At 40.4% G+C, this 24,588-nt stretch overlaps 2 protein-coding genes across 11 annotated transcripts in view; both read right to left on the reverse strand.

Annotated features, from left to right (window-relative positions):
• The window catches only part of LOC102413807 (ATP-binding cassette sub-family C member 4), a 500,000-nt gene that overhangs the window by 403,602 nt on the left and 71,810 nt on the right, over positions 1-24,588 (reverse strand). For 4 of the 10 annotated variants that reach the window (XM_045162449.1, XM_045162450.1, XM_045162448.1 and 1 more), the window contains exons 19-20: positions 17,847-17,993; positions 12,810-12,889 (exon numbers count right to left, since the gene is read on the reverse strand). The exons of 1 other annotated variant lie outside the window; for it this stretch is intronic. In XM_045162449.1, coding sequence (XP_045018384.1) covers positions 12,810-12,889; positions 17,847-17,993 — 227 coding nt within the window. Of the gene's footprint in view, positions 1-5,035; positions 5,233-7,546; positions 7,677-12,809; positions 12,890-15,194; positions 15,477-17,223; positions 17,603-17,846; positions 17,994-24,588 lie in introns of those variants that run through there. 5 more of the 10 variants (XR_006639862.1, XM_045162453.1, XM_045162452.1 and 2 more) reach the window with 5 other exon arrangements.
• The window catches only part of LOC123464831 (ATP-binding cassette sub-family C member 4-like), an 891,549-nt gene that overhangs the window by 76,696 nt on the left and 790,265 nt on the right, over positions 1-24,588 (reverse strand). The window lies entirely within an intron of this gene.

Consider the following 24,588-nt stretch of genomic DNA (forward strand, 5'->3'; position numbering starts at 1 on the left):
ACATCTGAAGAAGGAAACAAAAGTTCCTAGTGTACAACAAACACACAATAAATCCCTTTCTTGAAGCCGACCTCATTTCTTTCTTCTACATTCCCAGGAATTCCTAAAAGCCCAATTCAAGCTACACCCAATTCCCCCCATCTGGTTGGATTCCAGGCCCATCTGATGGACCACATCACCATGGCCAGTGCTTCTGCACCTCTGTCACAGTATGGCACAGAGACTAGGATGGATATACAGAAAGAAGCATATTGACCCAAGTCCTGATACTGCCCAAACGAGGAGAATCGTTACTTTTATGTATTTTTATATATTTCCCATTAGGAGCACACCATTTGGGAAATTCTATCCAAAGTCTATGAATCCACATGGACAAATAAAAAGCAAATTCTTAGATGAGATCTTCCACTTGAGAGAAAATGGTGATTTTTCACAATTCAGAAAAATTCTTCAGTTTGCAGAGAATGACAATCTATACCTGGAGGAGAAACTCCATTAGCCCAATATTGTGCTGAGATAGGCCTGCAATGTGGAAGACCTGGTTTTAATCCCTGGGTTGGGAAGATCCCCTGGAGGAGGGCATGGCAACCCTCTCCAGTATTCCTGCCTGCAGAATCCCCATGGACAGAGGAGCCTGGAGGGCTACAGTCCATGAGGTTGTAAAGAGTCAGACAGGGCTGAGCGACTAAGTACACAAGCTTAACACTAACCGAGGGTCAGTGCTAAGTCTTCATGTAAGCACATACAGTAGCTTGCACATCTCAGGAAGTTTAGAGATCAGCTCTGATTCTCAAATCCCTCCTTCATCACCCCTGTCTCCTTTGACATAATCCAACTCATAGTTCTGTTAAATCAGGACATTATAAAACATCGGTGAGTCTTAGCTATATGGCGAGATCTATACAAACCCTGGACTTCCCTGCTGACTCAGATGGTGAAGAATCTGCCTGCAATGCAGAAAGACCAGGGTTTGATCCCTCGGTTGGGAAGATCCCCTGGAAAAGAGAATGGCACCCTGCTCCATTATTCTTGCCTGCAGAATTCCATGGACAGAGGAGGCTGGCAGTCCACAGTCCACAAGATTGCAAAGATTTGGACACAACTGAGCAACTAACATGCACACACACACATGTACAAACACTAAGACTAAGCTTTTCTAAACCTGCCCTTTGCTTGGGATACATTTATCACATTCTTCATCCCTCATTTGGCTGCCTTGGATCTTTTCACAACCATGTAAGCTCTAGGACCTGGATAGCCTTCAATTCGCTCCCAACTGAGAGTCATGGCTAACTCCACTGAAGAGTGAATGGTGGGGTTTGGTTCACAGTTTGTTAACCAGCACAACAGGAAGCTTTAGGGAAACATGGTGTATTTCTTCTTTCATGTTTAGTGTATCTCACTGAGCAATAGCTTCCTTTCTACTTTTGTCAGGGTTCAAGTTTTTTATAAAACTTAAGTCTGGAATATACTTATTTGCTAATTTAACAAGGTACACCTTAAAAAGAAGAGCACTATAAAAGTATATCACAGGGAAATCTACTCAGCATCCCATGGTAACCTATATGAGAAAAGAATCTAAAAAAGAATGAATATATGTGTAGGTATAACTGAACCACTTTGCTATACATCTGAAATAAACACAGTATTATAAATCAACTATATTCCAATAAAATAAAAAAAATTTTTTTAAAGAAAAAAGTCTTTAAAAAGCTAAAAGTCAAGGCTTTTGAGCTCTATCTTATAAATAAAAAAACAGCATATTAAAGTATGTGGAAGAATGAAAATAAGAAAAAAAATAGACTCTTGAGAGTCCCTGAGGCAGCAAGTAGCACAAACCTGTCAATCCCAGAGGAAATCAACACTGATTACTCATTGGAAAGACTGGATGCTGAAGCTGAGGCTCCAATACCTTGGCCACTTGATGTGAAGAACTGATTCATTGGAAAAGAGCCTGATGCTGGGAAAGATTGATGGCAGGAGGAGAAGGGAGCGACTGAGGATGAGATGGTTCAACAGCATCATCAACTGAATGGACGTGAGTTTGAGCAAACTCTGGGAGATAGTGAAGGACAGGCAAAACTGGCGTGCTGCAGTCCATGAGGTTGCAAAAAGTCAGACACAAGTGAGCAACTAAATGAAAAAAGACCCAAATGAAAATAAAACTAACTTCTAAGCAGGAAAATCAACAAACTCAAAGTTGGTTCTTTGAAATCACCACAAAGTGCAAAAGAAAAGAAAGGCGGGGGGAAATTGCTATTGATATGAATTAAAAGAGGATAATACAAGACATTGGGCTTCCCTGTGGTTCAGACAGTAAAGAATCTGCTTGTAACATGGGAGACCCAGGTTTGATCCCTGGGTTGAGAAGATTCCCTGGAAAAGGAAATGGCAACCAACCTACTCCAGTATTCTTGCCTGGAGAATCCCATGGACAGAGGAGCCTGACAGGCTACAGTCCAGGGGGTTGGAAAGAGTTGGATATGACTGAGCAACTAACACTTTAGCTTTCATTTAAATACAAAAGATACCATGACCATTACAAAGAGAATATAATAAACATTGTGCAGATAAACTTTTAAATTTTAATGTAAGGGATGAATGTCTTTAAAATGACATAAAAAATAACATAATGACATAGAAAATCTGAATAATTGCATATATATTTAAGAATTTGAATCCTTTATTTTATTTTCTCAGTTCTGTTCCATCACTCAGTCATATCCAACTCTTTGCAACCCCATGGACTGCAGCACGACAGACTTCCCTGTCCATCACCAACTCCCGGAGCTTACTCAAACTCATGTCCATTGAGTCAGTAATGCCATCCAATCATCTCATCCTTTGTCTTCTCCTTTTTCTCCCGCCTTCAATCTTTCCCAGCATCAAGGTCTTTCCCAATGAGTCAGTTCTTCACATCAGGCGGCCAAAGTATTGGAGTTTCAGCTTCAACATCAGTGCTTCCAATGAACACCCAGGACTGATCTCCTTTAGGATGGACTGGTTCGATCTCCTGGCAGTCCAAAGGACTCTCAAGAGTCATCTCCAACACCACAGTTCAAAAGCATCAATTCTTTGGCACTCAGCTTTCTTTATAGTCCAACTCTCACATCCATACATGACTACTGGATAAACCATAGCCTTGACTAGAAGGACCTTTGTTGCAAAGTGATGTCTCTGCTTTTTAATATGCTGTCTAGGTTGGTCATAGCTTTTCCTCCAAGGAGCAAGTGTCTTTTAATTTCATGGCTGCAGTCACCATCTGCAGTGATTTTGGAGCCCCCCAAAATAAAATCTGCCACTGTTTGCATTGTTTCCCCATCTATTTGCCATGGAGTGATGGGACCAGATGCCATGATCTTAGTTTTCTGAATGTTGAGCTTTAAGCCAACGTTTTCACTCTCCTCTTTCACTTTCATCAAGAGGATCTTTAGTTCTTCTTCACTTTCTGCCATAAGGGTTGTGCCATCTGCATATCTGAGGTTACTGATATTTCTCCCGGCAATCATGATTCCAGCTTGTGCTTCATCCAGTCTGGCATTTCGCATGTTATACTCATTGTATAAGTTAAATAAGCAGAGTGACAATATAAAACCTTGATGTACTACTTTCCCTATCTGGAGCCAGTCTGCTGTTTCATGTCCAGTTCTAACTGTTGCTTCTTGAACAGCATACAGATTTCTCAGGAGGCAGGTAAGGTGGTCTGGTATTCCCATCTCTTTCAGAATTTTCCACAGTTTGTCATGATCCACACAGTAAAAGGCTTTGGTGTTGTCAGTAAAGCAGATGCTTTTCTGGAATTCTCTTGCTTTTTCTGCGATCCAACAGATGTTGGCAATTTGATCTCTAGTTCCTCTGCCTTTTCTAAAACCAGATTGAATATCTGGAAGTTCACAGTTCACATACTATTGAGGCCTGGCTTGGAGAATTTTGAGCATTACTTCGGTAGCATGTGAGAAGAGTGCAATTGTGCGGTAGTTTGAACATTCCTTGACATTGCCTTTCTTTGGGATTGGAATGAAAACTGACCATTTCCTATGGCCACTGCTGAATTTTCTAAATCTGCTGGCATATTGAGTGCAGCACATTCACAGCATCATCTTCTAGGATTTGCAATAGCTCAACTGGAATTCGATCACCTCCACTAGCTTTGTTTGTAGTGATGCTTCCTAAGGACCACTTGATTTCACATTCCAGGATGTCTGGCTCTAAGTGAGTGATCACACCATTGTTTTTATCTGGGTCATGAAGATCTTTTCTGTATAGTTCGTCTATGTATGCTTCCACTTCTTTTTAATATCTTCTGCTTCTGTTAGGTCCATACCATTTCTGTCCTTTATTGTGCCCATCTTTGCATGAAATGTTCCCTTGGTATCACTAATTTTCTTCAAAAGATCTCTAGTCTTTACCATTCTATCACTTTCCTCTATTTCTTTGTACTGATCACTGAGCAAGGCTTTCTTATCACTCCTTGCTTTCCTTTGGAACTCTGCATTGAAATGGATATTATATTTCCTTTTCTCCTTTGACTTTAGCTTCTCTTCTTTTCTCAGCTATTTGTAAGACCTCCTCAGACAACCCTTTTGCCTTTTTGCATTTCTTTTTCTTGGGGATGTTCTTGATCAATGCCTCCTGTACAATGTCATGAACTTCTGTCCTTAGTTCTTCAGGCATTCTATCAGATCTAATCTTTTGAATCTATTTGTCACTTTCACTGTATAATCATAAAGGATTTGATTTAGGTCATAGCTGAATGGTCTAGGGGTTTTCCCTACTTTCTTCAATTTAAGTCTGAATTTGACAATAAGGAGTTCATGATCTGAGCCACAGTCAGCTCCCCATCTTGGTTTTGCTAATTGTATAGAACTTCTCCATCTTTGGCTGCAAAGCATATAATCAATCTGATTTCAGTATTGACCATCTGGTGATGTCCATGTATACAGTCTTCTCTTGTGTTGTTGTGTTGTTTCATTTTACTTTATTTTATTGTTTTGGCCATACCATGCAGCTTGTGGGATCTTAGTTTTCCTACCAGCAATTGAACCCAGGCACACAACAGTGAAAGCACCAAGTCCTGACCACTGGACCACCAGAGAATTTCCTGAATACATAATTTTTAAATTTTCCACAGAAAAGACTTTAAGTCTAGAGGGCTTCACAAAAATATTTTGCAGAAAAATTTTACCAAACTTTTCCAGGGTACATGAGTCCAGCATTATCATGATATAAAACCTGATGAAGACATTAAAAGAAGGAAAAATTACAAACGTAACTGTCTTGGGATGTTAAACAACATACCAATGAACTGAATCTAGCAATATAAAAAAGATAATACTCCACAATCTAACTTGACTGGGCAAGTCCAAAATGCTCAGGGTTGGCTGTTACAAAGGACAGACTGGAACCCTTGGGTAGGAGCTGATGCTGTTCGCCACAAGCAGAATTTCTTTTTACTTCAGGGAAGCCTTCAGGGAAGGCTTAGTTCTTAAAAGCCTTACAACTGACTGAACTGTGCCCACTGGACTATGTAGGATAATTGTCCCTACTTAAAATCAACTGATAATGGACTTCAATTACATCTACAAAATACCTACAGAGCAACACACAGATTACTTTTTGATTGCATAACTGAGAAATGTAGTTTGGTCAAACTGACACATTAAAGTAGCCATTAAAAATGGAAATATTTCTCATGTATTTTCTTGAGGCTACATAATTCTGATACAAAAAGCTGACAAAATATTTTAAAAAGCTAATTATAGACCAATATCCTTCATGAACAACAGATACAAAAATTCTTGACAAACTGCATACAGCAATACATAAAAGCAATGCTACGTTCAGTTCAGTTCAGTTCAGTCGCTCAGTCGTGTCCGATTCTTCATGACCCCATGAATCGCAGCATGCCAGGCCTCCCTGTCCATCACCAACTCCTGGAGTTCACTGAGACTCATGTCCATAGAGTCAGTGATGCCATCCAGCCATCTCATCCTCTGTCATCCCCTTCTCCTCCTGCCCCCAATCCCTCCCAGCATCAGAGTCTTTTCCAATGAGTCAACTTTTCACATGAGGTGGTCATAGTACTAGAGTTTCAGCTCTAGCATCATTCCCTCCAAAGAAATCCCAGGGCTGATCTCCTTCAGAATGGACTGGTTGGATCTCCGTGCAGTCCAAGGGACTCTCAAGAGTCTTCTCCAACACCACAGGAATGTTAAGTTTAACTTTTTCAATCTGACAACAGATCCCTACCTACAAAATTGGAATTAATTTTATTTGTAATGAAAAAAAAATATTGAAAGATTTTGCCCTAAGAGTACAAGATTAACTGATCTATCCAATTCTCTTCAACACGAACTGGAAATTCCAGCTACAACAAGTCAAGAAAAGGAAATAAAAGTCATAAATATTGGAAATGAAGATACAAAACTGTCATTATTACAGCTGACATGACTGTATATGGACAGAATCTTATAGAACTAAAAAAGAAAAAAAAACAAAAAACTACTACCATCAACTCCAGGCAATGCAAAGTTAATTCACACATAAATCAACTATATTTCTATAGACTAACAACAAGCAAGTTTATAATGGTATCAGAAACAAGCCTTCTCTAGAGGTCCAAGTAGTTAAGAATCCATCTGCCAATGCAGGAAACATGGGTTCGATCCCTGGGAAGAATCCACATGCGCAGAGCAGCTGAGCCCATGTGCCACAACTGCTGAAGCCCATGCACCCTACAGCCCATGTTTTTCTTTTTTTTTTTTTTTAACCTTACAATTTTTTTATTTTTTTAATTATTATTACTTTTTTTTTTACTTTACAATATTGTATTGGCTTTGTCATACATCAACATGCATCTGCCATGGGGGTACATGTGTTCCCCATCCTGAACCCCCCTCCCACCTCCAGCCCATGTTTTTCAACAGGAAAAGCCACCAGAATGAGAAGCCCACCCACAGCAACTAGTCACCCACTCTCCCTGCAACTAAAGACAGCCCACGAGTAGCAAGAAAGGCACAGTGCATCCAAAAATAAATAAATAATTTTAAAAACAATCTAATAATACCATGAATAAATTTAACCAAAGAAGTGTAAGATGTCTATACTAAAAATTACAACATATTTCTAAAATTAAAAAAGACCTAAATAAGCAGAGAAAGATACATATTCATAATTGCAGATCCAATATTGTTAAGACTCAGACTTCTCAAATAACCTATAGCTAAAAGGAAATATTGATAAAATTTTCAGCAGGCTTTTATTTAAAAGCAGACTGGAAGGCTTAAAATTTATACATAAAAGTAAAGGATCCAGAATGACCAAATTAACCTTGACAAAGAAGTACAAAGCTAGACAATTTAAACTATGGGCTTCATCTCTTATTAAAATGTACAGTAATTAAGAATGCAGTATTGTTACAAGGATCTAAATATTGGTATAAACTGCAACTTTTGAGGAACAAAATAAATTATACAGATGCAGATTTCCTTAATTCAATGTATAAAAGCCTTTAACAAATGTGTCCAGAATAATTGGAAAAAATAACCTTCAACCACTACTCTTTCATATACAAAAAATAGTGCAAGATGCATCAATATCTAAAAAGGTAGAACATATAAAAGTATCTTCACACGCCTAAGGATGTGCAAAGATTTCTTAGGATACAAAAACATCAACTACAAAAGAAAAGAAAAAAATGGTAAACATTCGACATGATCAAAATTAAACCTTGATCTCTACAAAGGACATAAATGGCAACCCACTGACTGGAAGAAAATATCCACAAAGCACTAGTATTACATATATATTAAAAATAAACATCCCTAAGTGCGATTTGAGGAAGGGGTTGGGGAAGGGATCAACACCCACAGAGATCTCAAAATGACAAAGTCATTGTTCAGTGGGAGAGGCTGGAATCCTCGCTACACTTCCCCTGACATCTCCACCAATGAAATGTAAGTGTCAGTGGTGCTGAGACAAGTAAAGGCTGCAAAAGCGAGTGGCCCATAATAACCTATTACACTGAGTCTCAGGCTTCGTTCTCAATACCCAGATGCACTGGCCTGTTCTTTTGCACTCCCCTCTCTGGAAAGATGTGACTGAGGACACCTCTTTCAAATCTTCTTTTTCTTGGGCATTTTCACTTCATAAAACTGCAGTCAGTGTTCTATGTGTGCTGAGGAGGGAATGACACAGACCCTGGTGGTCTCACCACTGGTTGCTCAAGAGGCCTCAGAATAAGCCCTTTGTGTCCACGGAAGGACTTGAAGAGTCAGTTGAGCTCTGCCAAGCTGCTGATGTTTTTTTTTTTCCCCTGAATGAGCGGTGTGTGGGAAATAAGCATTTTACAACTTAGTTTTCCTCAATAAATTATAGTATTTTGCTGAGAGCAGCTGTGTGCAAGTTTACACACTCAGAACAGTCCCAAACTTTTTTTTGAAAATTAAAATGCCTAAACTGAAAATGCCTAAAGTAAAAAAAAAAAATAATAATAATAATAAAATAAAATAAAACAACAACAATAACAAAATGCCTAGGTTTAGGCATTTTAACTTCCACATCTCACCTTCAATTTCACTTGTTTAGCAATAGGAAGACCCCTTGATGATTTCAATGACAAGAACTGTAGATAATTGAGATCCTTATTCAGTGCTATTTGGGACTTTGGCAAATTGTATGAAAATTACATTGCTCTGAAATAGTTAATGCTCAGTGGTCTGTCTTGAAAACAACTGATTTTTATTCTGTGAGTCTACCGAAGAAAACATCTATTAAAATCTTTAAGGATTACAAACCTAGAATCTGTGTGATACAAACTCATGAGATGATATTTATGGGCCTGGAAACTGTCTCTGAAAATAACTTTAATGCAACATAATGCCATTTTGCCAAAGGCAAAAGGAGACGAAGGCAGCAGAGAATGAGATGGCTGATGGCATCACCGATTCAATGGACTTGAATTTGGGCAAACTCCGGGAGATAGTGAGGGACAGGAAGGTCTGGCGTGTTGCAGTCTATGGGGTGGCAAAGGGTCAGACATGACTTAGCGACTGAACAACAACAAATGCCACTGTCATCAGACTATTTCTCTTACCTAAAACACACGTGGTATTTTTAAAATCAGGCATCCATTACTTAGTGTCCAACATGCATTTAGATGTTATGCGAAAAATAATATTAAAATGTCTTCATTTTTATCTGCCCAACAAACCTTAGGAAGCAGGTATTATTTTCTCCATTTTATAGAAAGGAGAGTGTGGCTTTGTGGGGCAGAGATGGTAAGAGGGAGAGCTGGGACGGGGGCTTGGAAAGGGAGACTACGGGGCTCTGCACTGCCACAATTTAAAGCTGTTGACATCATGAATGATTATCAGGTGCAATCACACCACATAAATTGATTTTTTATGCTGCTTTACTTCATCCTTTGAAATAGCGAACAGCTCCACTTTTCCCAACAACTCTAACGCGACTGAACCAGAAACCTATCTGGTAGCTGTCAGTGTACAGGATGGTGCACAAACTCATGATTGCCCTCTGTTGGGAGACGGTCTCTGAGTTACATCGTCTTAGTGGATGGATTGTCCTGCAGGGTGGGACCACTACACAGAATTCAGGCTTTTCATTAGCCACACTTGGTATCACTATTACAAAATATTAAATAAATTATCTGAGATTCCATTTATGAAATGAGAAGAAATTAGATTAGGAAAACAAGTAATACATACTTTAGAAGTAAATATATACTTGAAGTAATAAAAATAAAAATGATCAAGAATTTTCCAAGGTTTAGCAAATACACCAAGGATGATCAGAACCATCAAAAATGAGTTTGAACACAGTGGGCTCTAAACAAAGGTGAACAACACCGTTCCAAGCCTTTCCCTTCCCCCCTCTCAGCTGGTGACAGACAGAAAGACTGGGTCCCACACAGGAACTCTGCTTCTACCAGCACCTCGTGCCCCACCATCCACAGCAGCCTTTTCCTCTCATCTGGGATCAAAGGTCACCTCCTAGAAGCTCTGGCTGCCCCTGGACTAGGTTCCCTAACTTTCCTTCCAAGACTTCCTCCACAGAGCTCCCACAATTAGGATTCCAAAGTCATCAAGGGGTGAGTCTCTGAATGTCCTCCTTCCCTGGGGGACTGGAAGGACAATGTCTAGCCCATAGGACAGGACTTCGTGCCTGACTCACCCCTGTACCTCATGGCCTCAACTCTAATCCCAGTTTGTTTAAGGAAAGAGGAAAGAGAGGGAAAAAACCACCCATCATTGCTCATACTCCCCTCCCAGAAACAAAAATCTCAAACAACCAGCAACATCTCCTCAGACCCTACATCCAGATGGGCCTCTCTTCTGATTAATTCAAACTCCTTCCAGGAGTAGCCTGTCTTCACCTCAACTCCCTCCACGCCTCCTGGATTTGCAGCCCTTTGCTCTCTAACTCTTCCCATCTGAAACCTGCTCCTCAGGTCACCAGACACCTCCTGATTCCAAATCAATCAACAAGTTTCCGTGGACTCACCTTCTCGTTTGCACTAAACAGACCTGTCTTCCTCAGGTCTCCACTGTATCTCCTCCTCTAATCCTTGCTGTTCATTATGTGTCTTCTGTACTTCCCTTCTCTCTCTGCTTCTCTTTGAATATCAAGCCTTCCCTAAGCTTCTGATTTTGGCTCCTAAAATGCTTCCCTCTCTCTTGGCAATATTATCCATCTTCGGAGATTTAACTACTTGCTCAGTGAAGAATACATAAGCTCCATGCTCATCCCAGGCCTCTCTATCAAAGAGCAGACTCTTACTTCTAATGAACTACAGGATGCCTCCACCAAACTCCAAGATAATTGAACTACAAGTGGTAGAGGAGGGAATGGGAATCAGCTGGACTAGAATTTTCTCTCCTCTTTAATGAGAATATTTCCTACTGAAATCAGGTAGCATCTACCCCTGTCCCTCTATATGCCATGCAAAATATGTGACAAATTTTGATTATGAGGACTAACAAACCATATGCTAAGCACACAGTGGAAACCCAACCTTGGCCTAGCTTACTGTAGCAAAGAAACAGAACCTTTCACAAAATCCTTTCAAAGGAATTCACAATCACTGTCAAAACATGACACAGTTTTCAGGGAAAAATTGTTTCCGGGGATAAATTATGTAGCTAAACCCAGCAGGGCACATTTATAAAATAAGTTTGCAGAAGAAAAGAAAACAATCAGACATCTTCACAGGAAAAGCCCTCTGCCTCCGAGTCTCAGCTTAGTTCTCAGTGGTAACAGTGGAAGCCTTGCCCACTGGCTGCACTGTCTGTAGGACACTGTTGCACTGTTCATTGCTGCATTTCCGTGTGCAGCCTTGGACACATGTATTTCATTTCCAAAATTAACATTTGGAAAGAAAAAGTAAATTTCCCACAGGCTTAATCACTGATAAGTAGACAGAATAACAGAAAAAAAGAAAAACAAAAACACCATAAAAGCAACAATACTGACTGTGACAATGAGAGCTGAGATGACCTAACATCATCCCTTAGACTCTCAAGTTCACAGACAAACAGGCTGGGTAGAAGGTATTTCTGTAAGTCTTTCTCTCTTTTCTTTTTTAAGACACCTTAGAAGGAAATGGTAACCCACTCCAGTATTCTTGCCTGGAGAATCCCAGGGATGGGGGAGCCTGGTGGGCTCCGTATGGGGTCGCACAGAGTCGGACACAACTGAAGCAACTTAGCAGCAGCTTAGCAGCAAGACAGAGTAATCAGTTTATGAAAAGCAAAACTGCCTACAAAACCAAAAAACATTTTCTGAGATGACTTTGGTCCCGTAATCAAACTACTGGCTTAAAGCTTTTGTATCTTCAATAAGCGCTCTCTATTGTCCTTTTTGGACTTCCCAGGTGGCTTAGTGGTAAGAATCTACCTGCAATGAAGGAGACACCAGAGACACAAGCTTGATCTCTGGGTCAGGAATATCCCCTGGACAAGGAAATGGCAACCCACTCGAGTATTCTTGCCTGAGAAATCCCATTGATGGAGGAGCCTGGTAAGCTGCAGTCTATGCGGTCACAAAAGAGCTGTACACAACTTAGTGACTAAACAACAACATTGTCCTTGTTAAAGTATTATTCTCACCTTATTTTTACCCAATCTTTGCTTTGTAATAACCACACATGGCTTTATCCAAATTAAATGCTGCACTAAATATTTGTCCTCTGTGGTAATACAAAGCATAGTGCTCGTGCTCAGTTGTGTATGACTCTTGCAGCCCCCTGGACTATAGTCCGCCAGGCTCCTCTATCTGTGGAATTTTCTAGGCAAGAATATTGAAGTGGATCACGATTCCCTTCTCCAGGACATCTTCTAACTCAGGGATCAAATCCATATCTCTTGCATCTCCTGCATTGGCAGGTGAATTCTTTACCACTCAGCCAGCTGGGAAGCCCAATACAAAGCATAATTTAGTTAATCTAGGCTATCTTTCCATGAGAGGTGATTATTTCTATATTATGAAATGCACTCACAGTAAAGGGAATCCATGCCAGACACCTGGAAGGCAGAGGGGAACCACTTACCCAGCATGCTGCTGCTTCAGACCAACCTTGAGGTGACTGTGTAGCCACTCCTGCCCCAGGTGTCTCTCATGTTAACTCAGCCTCTCAATCACACCTGCACCTTTCTCTCACAAACATGACCTTTACTGAAGAAAGCAGGATGCATTGCCAGGCTGAAAGACCATCCTTAGCCCCTGTGAGAAGGCCTTGAGAAACAGGCACTCTGCTATTCCCTGTGAAAACTCGGACAGGACTGTTATGTTACCTGGATGAAATCTTGAAATATCAGAGGCAGCAAGTCATCCATATGCCCAATGTCTTTGGAGAAACGATTTAAAATTCTTCCTGCAAGAACAGGATAAGAAAAATATCATTTCCTCAGATAGAAGCTTTAAGAGAAACAATTCATGAACAAATCAAAACAATAATTTTGAAGAATATATATTTAGGGAATTCCTTGGTGGTGCAGTGTCTCCAGTGCAGGGGACATGTGTTCAATCCCTGGTCCAGGAAGATTCCACATGCTGCAGAGCAATTAAGCCTGTGCACCACAACTACTGAAGCCCATGTGCCTAGAGCCTGAGCTCTGCAACAGAAAAAGTGACCACAGTGTGAAGCCCAGGCACTGCAATGAGGAGTAACCCTTGCTCGCTGTAACTAGAGAAAGCCCACATGCAGCAACAAAGACCCAATGCAACTAAAAATAAATCAATAGATCTTAAAAAAAAAATAAAGTACATGTATTAAATACTTTCTGGAGAAGGAAGTGGAAACCCACTCCATTTTTCTTGCCTGGAGAATTCCCATGGACAGCAGAGCTGGCAGGCCAGTCCATGGGGTCATGAAGAGTTGGACACAACTGAGTGACTAAGAACCATTAAATATTTAATGTATTGGGCTTCCCTAGGGGCTCAGTGCTAAAGAATCTGCCTGCCAATGCAGGAGACATAAGAGACAGGGGTTCAATCCCAAGGTCAGGTAGATCCCCTGGAGGAAGAAATGTCAACTCACTCCAGTATTCTTTCCTGGGAAGTCCCATGGACAGAGTAGCCTGGCAGGCTACAGTTCATAGGACTACAAAAGAGTCAGATATGACTAGCGGTAAAACAAGAACAAATTTAATATATTACAAATTCACATGAAATAAGCCAATGTCAGTGTTAAAAAGAAAGACAAAACAGGATGATACCTAAAGAGAAACAAAAATACCACCAAATGGCAGTGGGTGGGGAATTGAAATTGAGCCCTGATGTTTAAAAGAATGGGGGAATCTTGTGGCAGTATCAGGAAGGGTTGGTGGATTTAAGAATTTCCCTCCCTTTAGATCCATCCCATCTAAGACTCACTCCAAGAGCTAAATTGGCAAACAAACAGTTGCAAAATACCTAAGTTAATCCTAACTGTCACACCAATTTGGCTTTAATTATCAAGATTAGTTTCCCCAAGTGATACTCTTTAAATCAACAAAATTATAACCTCTCTGTAACTTTTTTTTTTTCCCCTCCAGATGGCTCACAGCACCTCACATTTTGGGAAATTAGGGATTGTGGCCATTTCCCAGTTGTGAGTTTACTAGTCAGGTAATAAGTCATTATTTTCAGAGGAGTACTGGGTGTGAAAAGCAAAGACTTGTGAATAAGCATCTAAGAAGACCAACGGGATGTAGACAGGAAAACAGAAAAATTACTAAATGACTAAGATTGATTTTATTTCCCTTCTCAGAATCCACAATAATAGTATATTCTTAAGGCTGCAGAATAAAATATGGGAATTTCTGGTAAATATCTGGTATAAATTAAAAATGTCACTTGACACATCAGTAAACAAAGGATGCTGCAGCCACCCCTGAAAGGGTGCTCCCTGGGGAGACTCAGGATAAGAAAGAACAGGACACTGGTCCCAGACAGGGGAGGTGCACATCAAAGGAACTATAACAGGGAGGAGCCAATTTTGACTCCATGCTGGATCTGTTTCTTTGACCATTGCTATTCATTGCTTTTGTCAAGGAACCCTGCCCCTCTGCATGAAGGTTAAAGTGGCTTTTTTTCGGCTCACAGGGAGACAATCTGACCCTCACCAACTGTGAATGGATGCAGAAAAGACAAAATGAACAAATACCCTCTTATTGTACAAGATAAATGGCCTTTTGACATTATTTCCTTGCCTCCTCTCCTCTCTGTTCTATAAAAGAACCAGGCATCCAGACCCAAATAAGATGGTTATTTTGACACATTAGTCTGCCATCTTCTCAGTCTGCCAGGTTTCCAAATAAAGTCATTATTCTTTGCCTTAACACATTTTCTGTAAGACTTACCAGCCTTGTGAGGCGAGCAGAGCGAGCTTAAACTTGGTAACAAGTAATACCAAGTAATACCTCTGCGTGGTTTTCTCTTCATGCCATCATATATCACAAACAAAGTCCACCATAAACAATCTATTACAAATTCTACTTTCGAAAATAAACACAGGGAAGAGTTCAGTATAATACACTGCTAAAAGAGTAAAAAACCGATGCCCCTAAACCTTTGAGCCTATTTTGCAGTACTTATTTGGGCTTCTATTTACCTGAAGCAATGAAGTTCTGATGATAGATGCAGGAGGGGAAGACAAGATACACACTGTGTATGTCTGCTGCTCTAGGATTACTGACCTTAAAGATTTAAACTTTGTTCCAAATCCTTGAATAATAAATCAGAATCTGGAGATGCCTACAGGTCATCGAGATCCTGGTTAAAAATGGCCACAAACTCAGTCCCACTCGATGCTCCCAAAATTACAACTGTAGTTTTCATATCAACAGGAAAAGTAGAGCAACATCATAGCCATAATAGCAAAGACTCTTCCAATCACTTTCTCACTCCAGCTTCATAATAAGATGAAATCTGTGTGTGCCTCTGCAGTTTACCATCTTGTGCTCCTCATAATGCCTGAACTAAAAAACATGTGTTAAAAAGTTGACTTAAAACTCAGTTCAGAAAACTAAGATCATGGCGTCTGGTCCCGCCACTTCATGGCAAAGAGATGGGGAAACAATGGAAACAGTGACAGACTATTTTGGGGGCTCCCAAAATCACTTGAGATGGTGACTAAAGCCATAAAATTAAAAGATGATTGCTCCTTGGAAGAAAATCTATGACCAACCTAGACAGCATATTAAAAAGCAGAGACATCACTTTGCCAACAAAGGCCCATCTAGTCAAAGCTATGGTTTTTCCAATGGTCATGTATGGCTACTATACATGGACTATAAAGAAAGCTGAGCACCTAAGATTGATGCTTTTGAACTGTGGTGTTGGACAAGACTCTTGAGAGTCCCTTGGACTGCAAGGAGATCTAACAAGTTCATCCTAAAGGAAATCAGTTCTGATTATTCAGGAAGGGCTGATGCTGAAGCTGAAACTCCAATACTTTGGCCACCTGATACGGAGAACTGACTCATTGGAAAAGACGCTGATGCTGGGAAAGACTGAAGGTGGGACGAGAAGGGGATGACAGAGGATTAGATGGTTGGATGGCATCACTGACTCGATGGACGTGTATTTGAGTAAGCTCTGGGAGTTGGGCAGGGAAGATGGACAGGGAAGCCTGGCACACTGCAGTCGATGGGGTCTCAAAGAGTTGGATATGACTGAGCGACTGAACTGAACTGCTGAATAAATCTGTACAAGATGCTGCCCTAAACAGTCTTATTTAATCCTCACAACAGCCTTGTGAAACAGGAAGGGCAGTGGTCATTCCCATTTCACAGGAGAGACGTTCCCAGACACCATGTCAACATCCTCATTGAGGTTCACTGGGTACTGAGCCTGTCCTAAGTGTTCTGAATGTATTAACCTGCTTAATGCCCACAACATCAAGATACTGGTAAGTGTATGAACAATATCTTCATTTTATAGGTAAGAAAATTGAGATACAGAGAAATTAAATAACTAGCATATAAGTATTAATATAACTATAATTGGCTATTACTATTAGTAACTAGCACTTGGAGAAGGCAATGGCACCCCACTCCAGTACTCTAGCCTAGAAAATCCCATGGACGGAGGAGCCTGGTAGGCAGCAGTCCATGAGGTTGCTAAGAGTCGGACACAACTGAGGGACTTCACTTTCACTTTCACTTTCACTTTTGACTTTCATGCATTGGAGAAGGCAATGGCACCCCACTCCAGTATTCTTGCCTGGAGAATCCCAGGGACAGAGGAGCCTAATGGGCTGCCGTCTATGGGGTCGCACAGAGTCGGACACGACTGAAGTGACTTAGCAGCAGCAGCAGCATTAGTAACTAGCACTAGGACTGTACCCAGGAATTTGGCTCCTGAGTCCGTATTTATAACTATGACAACACCCTGCCTGGAGATTTTCCTGCCCAGTAGTATCTACCTACTTTGGCCTTGATCGCACAGCTAGTTGATGGCCAGGCCAAGGCTACTGTCCTCCCTCCAGTCACATCCCTGCCTCATCAGGCCCTGCCAATATTGACCTGCAAAAACAAAGCCACCCTGGGCCTCAGCACAAGTCTAAGCAACTGAACAGAGTAGGCATGTGCTCTGATCAACTAATTCTTCATAGGAACCCAGGTCAAGAGGCTACCTTCCAAACAAAGCAAGACAGATCAAAGGCCTCAGGGTGGAGGAAGCAACCACTGGGAAACCTTCAGGAACACTCTTACTTCATACTGAAGTCCACCTGCTACATACCACAAGACATCTTTAATGTAACCACAAGTCCATTGTAAAACTAGAGTTCGTTTTATTGAAGAGGATTGTTTACATTTCACTGATCTTGTATTTTAATTAATTTTACATTACCATTTAGGTAAAACTCAAAATATGAGCACATATCAGAGCTCTGTGGTCCCAGAAATGGATGGACAATGAAAGAGAGAAACATACAGCCTGTCTTCTGTAGAGACATTCCTGGAAGAAGGTATTTCCTAGTTAGCTTACCACTATGTAACACAGCCAACGTTTCAAAACTAGTCAAAAACATATTTCAACACGTTTTCATCATATGTTGGATGTTTCATATGCCACATAACAAATGGACTCCTAAATCATCCTGTAAAGTAAACATTCATGTACTTTTACAGATAATGAATAAATTGGAATAAAAGCTTATATGCTCCTCTATTCACATTTTCTCTGGTAGGAAAAATTACCAATGAAGCTTTTTGTAGAAAATGAATAAACAGACACAGTGTTTTTCTTCCAAGCATCTCTTCCATTTTCAATATGAAAATGTAATCAGGCACCAAATGTGTTAACAAGACATATTCACTAAGAAACTTGAGTATCTGACTTACCTATTGGATTTCTATGGAAGAACAATACTGGAGCTCTTAAAATGGTCTCCAACATTTTGTTGTGCAAAGTTAGTGAAGAATTAACAAGGATGTAGAATATCAACAGAGACTTTGTGATGCCAAAAAGGACAGTAGACACAGTTAACCCTGAAATAAAGAAACATCACTCAGCACAAGATCTCCGTCTTATCCTCAATCATGCTAGAGCACAGCAGGCAGTTTAAAAAGATACTGTGTATTTCATTCTATAAATAAAAATTGTATAGATATTTACATATATAGAATACAAAATAAAAAACATATATATATATAAATATATAAAGTAGATTCTGTAAGAGTTTAATGCTTTATTGTAAAGTAATTAACCTCCAATTAAAATAAATAAATTTATATTAAAAAAAGAAAAATATAAAAGTCACTGTTTTCCTCTCACTAAATAGAAACAACATGGGGGAAAAATGTGTAAACTGCAGTTTCATTTTAGGCTTGCCTAATTCAATTACAAGTTCTAATTAAACTGAAAATAAAGATAATTATACAAGTAGCTAATCTTCTTTTCTCCACATTTCAAATCTCATTATTTACAACATGTCCCATAATCTAAAAGTAAGGTATGCTTTGGTGAAAGTGAACATATTAGGTGATCAGTCCTGTCATACTCTTTGCAAGTCCATGGACTGTAGACCCCAGGTTTCTCTATCCATGGAATTCTCCAGGCAATTCTATATCCATGGAATTCTCCAGGCAAGAATACTGGAATGGGTTGCCATTCCCCTCTCCAATGTTTTGCTACCAGCACATGAATTAACAGGGAAAAGAAGAAATGATCATTTCCTTGTAATTTACAAGGAAATTTACTTCGAATGTGTGGATCACAATAAACTGTGGAAAATTCTGAAAGAGATGGGAATACCAGACCACCTGACCTGCCTCTTGAGAAACCTATATGCAGGTCAGGAAGCAACAGTTAGAACTGGACATGGAACAACAGTCTGGTTCCAAATAGGAAAAGGAGTACGTCAAGGCTGTATATTGTCACCCTGCTTATTTAACTTACATGCAGAGTACATCATGAGAAACGCTGGGCTGAAAGAAGCACAAGCTGGAATCAAGATTGCCGGGAGAAATATCAATAACCTGAAATATTCAGATGACATCACCCTTGTGGCAGAAAGTGAAGAGGAACTAAAAAGCCTCTTGATGAAAGTGAAAGTGGAGAGTGAAAAAGTTGGCTTAAAGCTCAACATTCAGAAAACAAAGATCATGGCATCTGGTCCCATCACTTTATGGCAAATAGATGGGGAAACAGTGGCAGACATTATTTTGGGGGGCTCCAAAATCACTGCAGATGGTGACTGCAGCCATGAAATTAAAAGACGCTTACTCCTTGGAAGAAAAGTTATGACCAACCTAGATAGCATATTGAAAAGCAGAGACATTACTTTGACAACAAAGATCCATCTAGCCAAAGCTATGGTTTTTCTAGTGGTCATGTATGGACATGAGAGTTGGACTGTGAAGAAATCTGAGTGCCAAGGAATTGATGCTTTTGAACTGTGGTGTTGGAGAAGACTCTTGAGAGTCCCTTGGACTGCAAGGAGATCCAACCAGTCCATTCTAAAGGAGATCAGCCCTGGGTTTTCTTTGGAAGGAATGATGCTAAAGCTGAAATTCCACCTCATACTTTGGCCACCTCATGTGAAGAGCTGACTCATTGGAAAAGACTCTGATGCTGGGAGGGATTGGGGGCAGGAAGAAAAGGGAATGACAGAGGATGAGATGGCTGGATGGCATCACTGACTCGATGGACATGAATTTGAGTGAACTCTGGGAGTTGGTGATGGACAGGGAGGCCTGGTGTGCTATGATTCATGGGGTTGCAAAGAGTCAGACACGACTGAGCGACTGAACTGAGCTGAACTGAAAGTAGCTTTTTAAGAACCTACTGTGTAGCACAGGGAGCTCTACTTAATGCTCTGTGGCAACCTAAATGGGAAGGAAATCCAAAGAGATGATATATGTTCAACTAGTTCACTTGGCTGTACCACAGAAACTAACACAACATTGGAAAGCAACTATAATAAAAATTAAAATATTAAAAATAAAGTAGCTACTTCTATTCCCATGTAGCTATAAAGAGTGTGAAAAGACCATATTAAGTTTCAAGTGGATAATCTCTTAAGTAATTGAACTGCAAGAAACTAAAAAATTTATATTGACATGAGGTAATCTAAACAAGATGACCTAACCTCTCACTATTTTATAGAACCCCAAAGCATTTGTAAATAACTACAATCATTTAAATTTATGTCTTCAGTTCAGTTCAGTTCATTTCAGTCACTCAGGCATGTCCGACTCTGCGACCCCATGAATCGCAGCACGCCAGGCCTCCCTGTCCATCACCAACTCCCGAGTTCACTCAGACTCACGTCCATCAAGTCAGTGATGCCATCCAGCCATCTCATCCTCTGTCAGCCCTTCTCCTCCTGCCCCCAATCCCTCCCAGCATCAGAGTCTTTTCCAGTGAGTCAACTCTTTGCATGAGGTGGCCAAAGTACTGGAGTTTCAGCTTTAGAATCATTCCTTTCAAAGAAATCCCAGGGCTGATCTCCTTCAGAATGGACTGGTTGGATCTCCTTGCAGTCCAAGGGACTCTCAAGAGTCTTCTCCAACACCACAGTTCAAAAGTATCAGTTCTTCGGCTCTCAGCCCTCTTCACAATCCAACTCTCACATCCATACATGACCACTAGAAAAACCATAGCCTTGACTAGATGGACCTTTGTTGACAAAGTAATGTCTCTGCTTTTCAATATGCTATCTAGGTTGGTCATAACTTTCCTTCCAAGGAGTAAGCGTCTTTTAATTTCATGGCTGCAGTCACCATCTGCAGTGATTTTGGAGCCCCCAAAAAATAAAGTCTGACACTGTTTCCACTCTTTCCCCATCTATTTCCCATGATGGGACCAGATGCCATGATCTTCATTTTCTGAACGTTGAGCTTTAAGCCAACTTTTTCACTCTCCACTTTCACTTTTATCAAGAGGCTTTGTAGTTCCTCTTCACTTTGTGCCATAAGGGTGGTGTCATCTGCATATCTGAGGTTATTGATATTTCTCCCAGCAATCTTGATTCCAGCTTGTGCTTCTTCCAGCACAGCGTTTCTCATGATGTACTCTGCATGTAAGTTAAATAAGCAGGGTGACAATATACAGCCTTGACGTACTCCTTTTCCTATTTGGAACCAGTCTGTTGTTCCATGTCCAGTTCTAACTGTTGCTTCCTGACCTGCATACAAATTTCTCAAGACACAGGTCAGGTGGTCTTATCAGGACATAAATCAGTACTATACATACAAAAATTAAAAGAGCCCTCCAAACACCTCTTCAACTCACAATGCTATATAGAGAGGGGATAATTTTGGCAATATATATTCCATCATGTATGTTTTTCAATTCAGCTGCCACATCAGTGTTATTTAAATTCTGAAAGCTGCTTAAATTCCTGAATTCCATTAGTAGGCATTTGCCTTAGCCCACCATCCTATATGAACATGTAACAGAATCCCTTCCTTCTTCTTTAAGCCCTCATTGTCCACCAATTCAGATGCTAAACAGCTGGTAGATTCAAGTTTATTATCAAGTGATCGATAAATACCAAATTTCAATGAGAGGATTTTTACATAACTTACTCATTGTAGAAAGCTTGTACAAGCATTTCCTTTGAGGATATTTAAATTTTTACTTAATTAAAAAAATTTATCGGGGTATAGTTGCTTTACAACGTTGTGTTAATTTCTGCTGTTCAACAAAGCAAATCAGCTATATGTATACATATATCCCCACCTTGTTAGACCTCCCTTCCCCCATTCCTCCCCTCTAGGTCATCACAGAGCACTGAGCTGAGCACCTTGTGTTGTAGAGCAGCTTCCCACTAGCTATCTGTTTTACACATGGTAGTGTACATATGTCAATCCTAATCTCCCCATTCATCTCCCTCACTATCCCACTTGCACTCTGGGTCCAAACATCTATTCGCTGTATCTATGACTCTATTCATCCCCTGCAAAGAGGTTCACCTGTACCATTTTTTTAGATTCCATGTTGTTGTTGTTCAGTAGCCAAGTTGTGTCCAACTCTTCGCAACCCCATGGACTGCAGCACGCCAGGCTTCCCTGTCCCTCATCATCTCCCTGAATTTGCCCAAGTTGATGAATCTGTGGTGCCATCCAACCATCTCATCCTCTGTCACCCTCTTCTGCTTCTGACTTCAGCCTTTCCCAGCATCAGGGTCTTTTCCAGTGAGTCAGCTGTTTGCATCAGGAGGCCAAAGTATTGGAGCTTCAGCTTCAGCATCAGTCCTTCCAATGAGTATTCAGGGTTGATTTCCTTTAAGACTGACTGGTTTGATCTCCCTACTGTCAGAGGTATGCTCAAGAGTCTTCTCCAGCACCACAGTTTGAAAGCATCAATTCTTTGGTGCTCAGGTTTTTTCTTTATAGCCCAGCTCTCACATCCTTACATGACTTCTGGAAAAACCATAGCCTGGAGTATATGGACCTTTATCGGCAAAGTGATGTCTCTGCTTTTTAGCACACTATCTAGGTTTGTCATAACTTTCCTGCCAAGAGGCAATCATTTTCTAATTTCATGGCTGCAGTCACCATCTGCGGTGATTTTAGAGCCCAGGAAGAGGAAGTCTATCACTGCTCCCAGATTTTCCCCTTCTGTTCGTCATGAAGTGATGGGACTGGATGCCATGATCTTAGTTTCTTTAATATTCAGTTTTAAGTTGGCTTTTTCACCCTCCTTCGTCACCCTCATCAAGAGGCTCTTTAGTTCCTTCTTGCTTTCTACCATTCGAGTGGTATCATCTACATATCTGAAGTTGATACTCTCCAGCAATCTTGACTCCAGCTTTAACCCATCCAGCCCAGAATTTCACATGATGTGCTCTGTGTATAAGTTAAATAAACAGGGTGACAATAAACAGCCTTGTCATACACCTTTCTCAATCCTGAACCAATTAGTTGTCCCATACAGGGTTCTAATGGTTGCTTCTTGACCTGCATACAGGCTTCTCAGGAGGCAGGTTAAGATGGTCTAGTATTCCCATCTCTTAAAGAGTCTTCCACAGTTTGTTTTGATCCACACAGTCAAAGGCTTTAGCTTAGCCAATGAAACAGAGGTAGATGTTGTTCTGGAATTCCCTTGCTTTCTCTAGGATCCAGAAAATGTTGACATTTGATCTCTGGTTCCTCTGCCTTTTCTAAATGCAGGTTGAACATCTGGAAGTTCTCAGTTCACATAATGATGAAAACTAACTTGAATGATTTTGAGCATAATGTTACTAGCATGGGAGATGAGTGCAATTGTCTGGTGTACTGAACATTCTTTAGTATTGCCCTTCTTGGAAATTGGGATAAGGATTGACCTTTTCCAGTCCTGTGGCCACTGCTGGGTTTTCCAAATTTGCTGACATATTGAGTGCAGCACTTTAATAGCACTTTAAATCTTTTAGAATTTTAAATAGCTATGCTGGAATTCCATCACCTCCACTAGCTTTATAGGCAGCAGTGCTTTCTAAGACTCACTTGACATCACACTCCAGAATGTCTGGCTCTGAGTGACAGGCTACATCATCATCATTATCCAGATCATTAAGATCTTTATTGTATAGTTCTGTGTATTCTTTCCATCTCTTCTTGATATCTTCTGCTTTAATTAGGACTTTACCACTTCTGTCTTATATTGTGCCCATCTTTGGATGAAATGTTCCTTTGATATTTCCAATTTTCTTGAAGAGATCTCTAGCCTTACCCTTTCTGTTGTTTTCCTCTATTTCTTTGTACTGTCCATTGATGAAGGCCTTCTGGTCTCTCCTTGCTATTCTCTGGAACTCTGCATTTAGTTCTAGGAAGTCTTCTAGGTTTCAAGGAACTGGTCAACTTCAGCTTCTTTGGCATCGGTGGTTGGGACATAGACTTAGATTACTGAGATGTTGAATGGATTGCCTTGGAAATGAACCGAGATCATTGTTATTTTTAAGGTTGCACCCAAGAACTGCATTTTGGACTCTTGTTGATTATGAGGGCTATTCCATTTCTTCTAAGCAATTCTTGCCCACAGTAGTAGATATAATGGTCATCTAAATTAAATTCACCCATTCCCGTCCATTTGAGTTCACTGATTCCTAAGATGTTGATGTTTACTTGTACTATCTCCTGCTTGACCACATCCAATTTACCTTGCTTCATGGACCTAACATTCAAGGTTCCTATGCAATACTGTTCTTTTTTTTTTTTTTTATTTTTTTAAATTATTTTTTACTTTGGTTGAAAAATATCGTATCAACTAAAATGCAACACTGTTCTTACAGCATCAGACTTTACTTTCACCACCAGACACATCCACAACTGAACGCGTTTCCACTGTGGCCCAGCCACTTCATCCTGTCTGGAGCTATTAGTAGTTGTCTTCTGCTCTTTACCAGTAGCATATTGGACACCTCCTGACCCAGGCGGCTAATCTTTTGCTGTCATATCTTTTTGCCTTTTTATGCAGTTCCTGGGTTTTTCTCATGGCTAGTACACTGGGGTGGTTTGCCACTCCCTCCTCCTATGGATCACATTTTATCAGAACTCTCGAATATGACCTGTTGGTCTTAGGTGGCCCTACATGGCACAGGTCATAGCTCCATTGAATTATATAAGCCCCTTCACCATGATAAGGCAGTGATCCATG

This window comes from Bubalus bubalis, chromosome 13 (assembly GCF_019923935.1).
Source record: "Bubalus bubalis isolate 160015118507 breed Murrah chromosome 13, NDDB_SH_1, whole genome shotgun sequence".
NCBI lineage: Eukaryota > Metazoa > Chordata > Mammalia > Artiodactyla > Bovidae > Bubalus > Bubalus bubalis.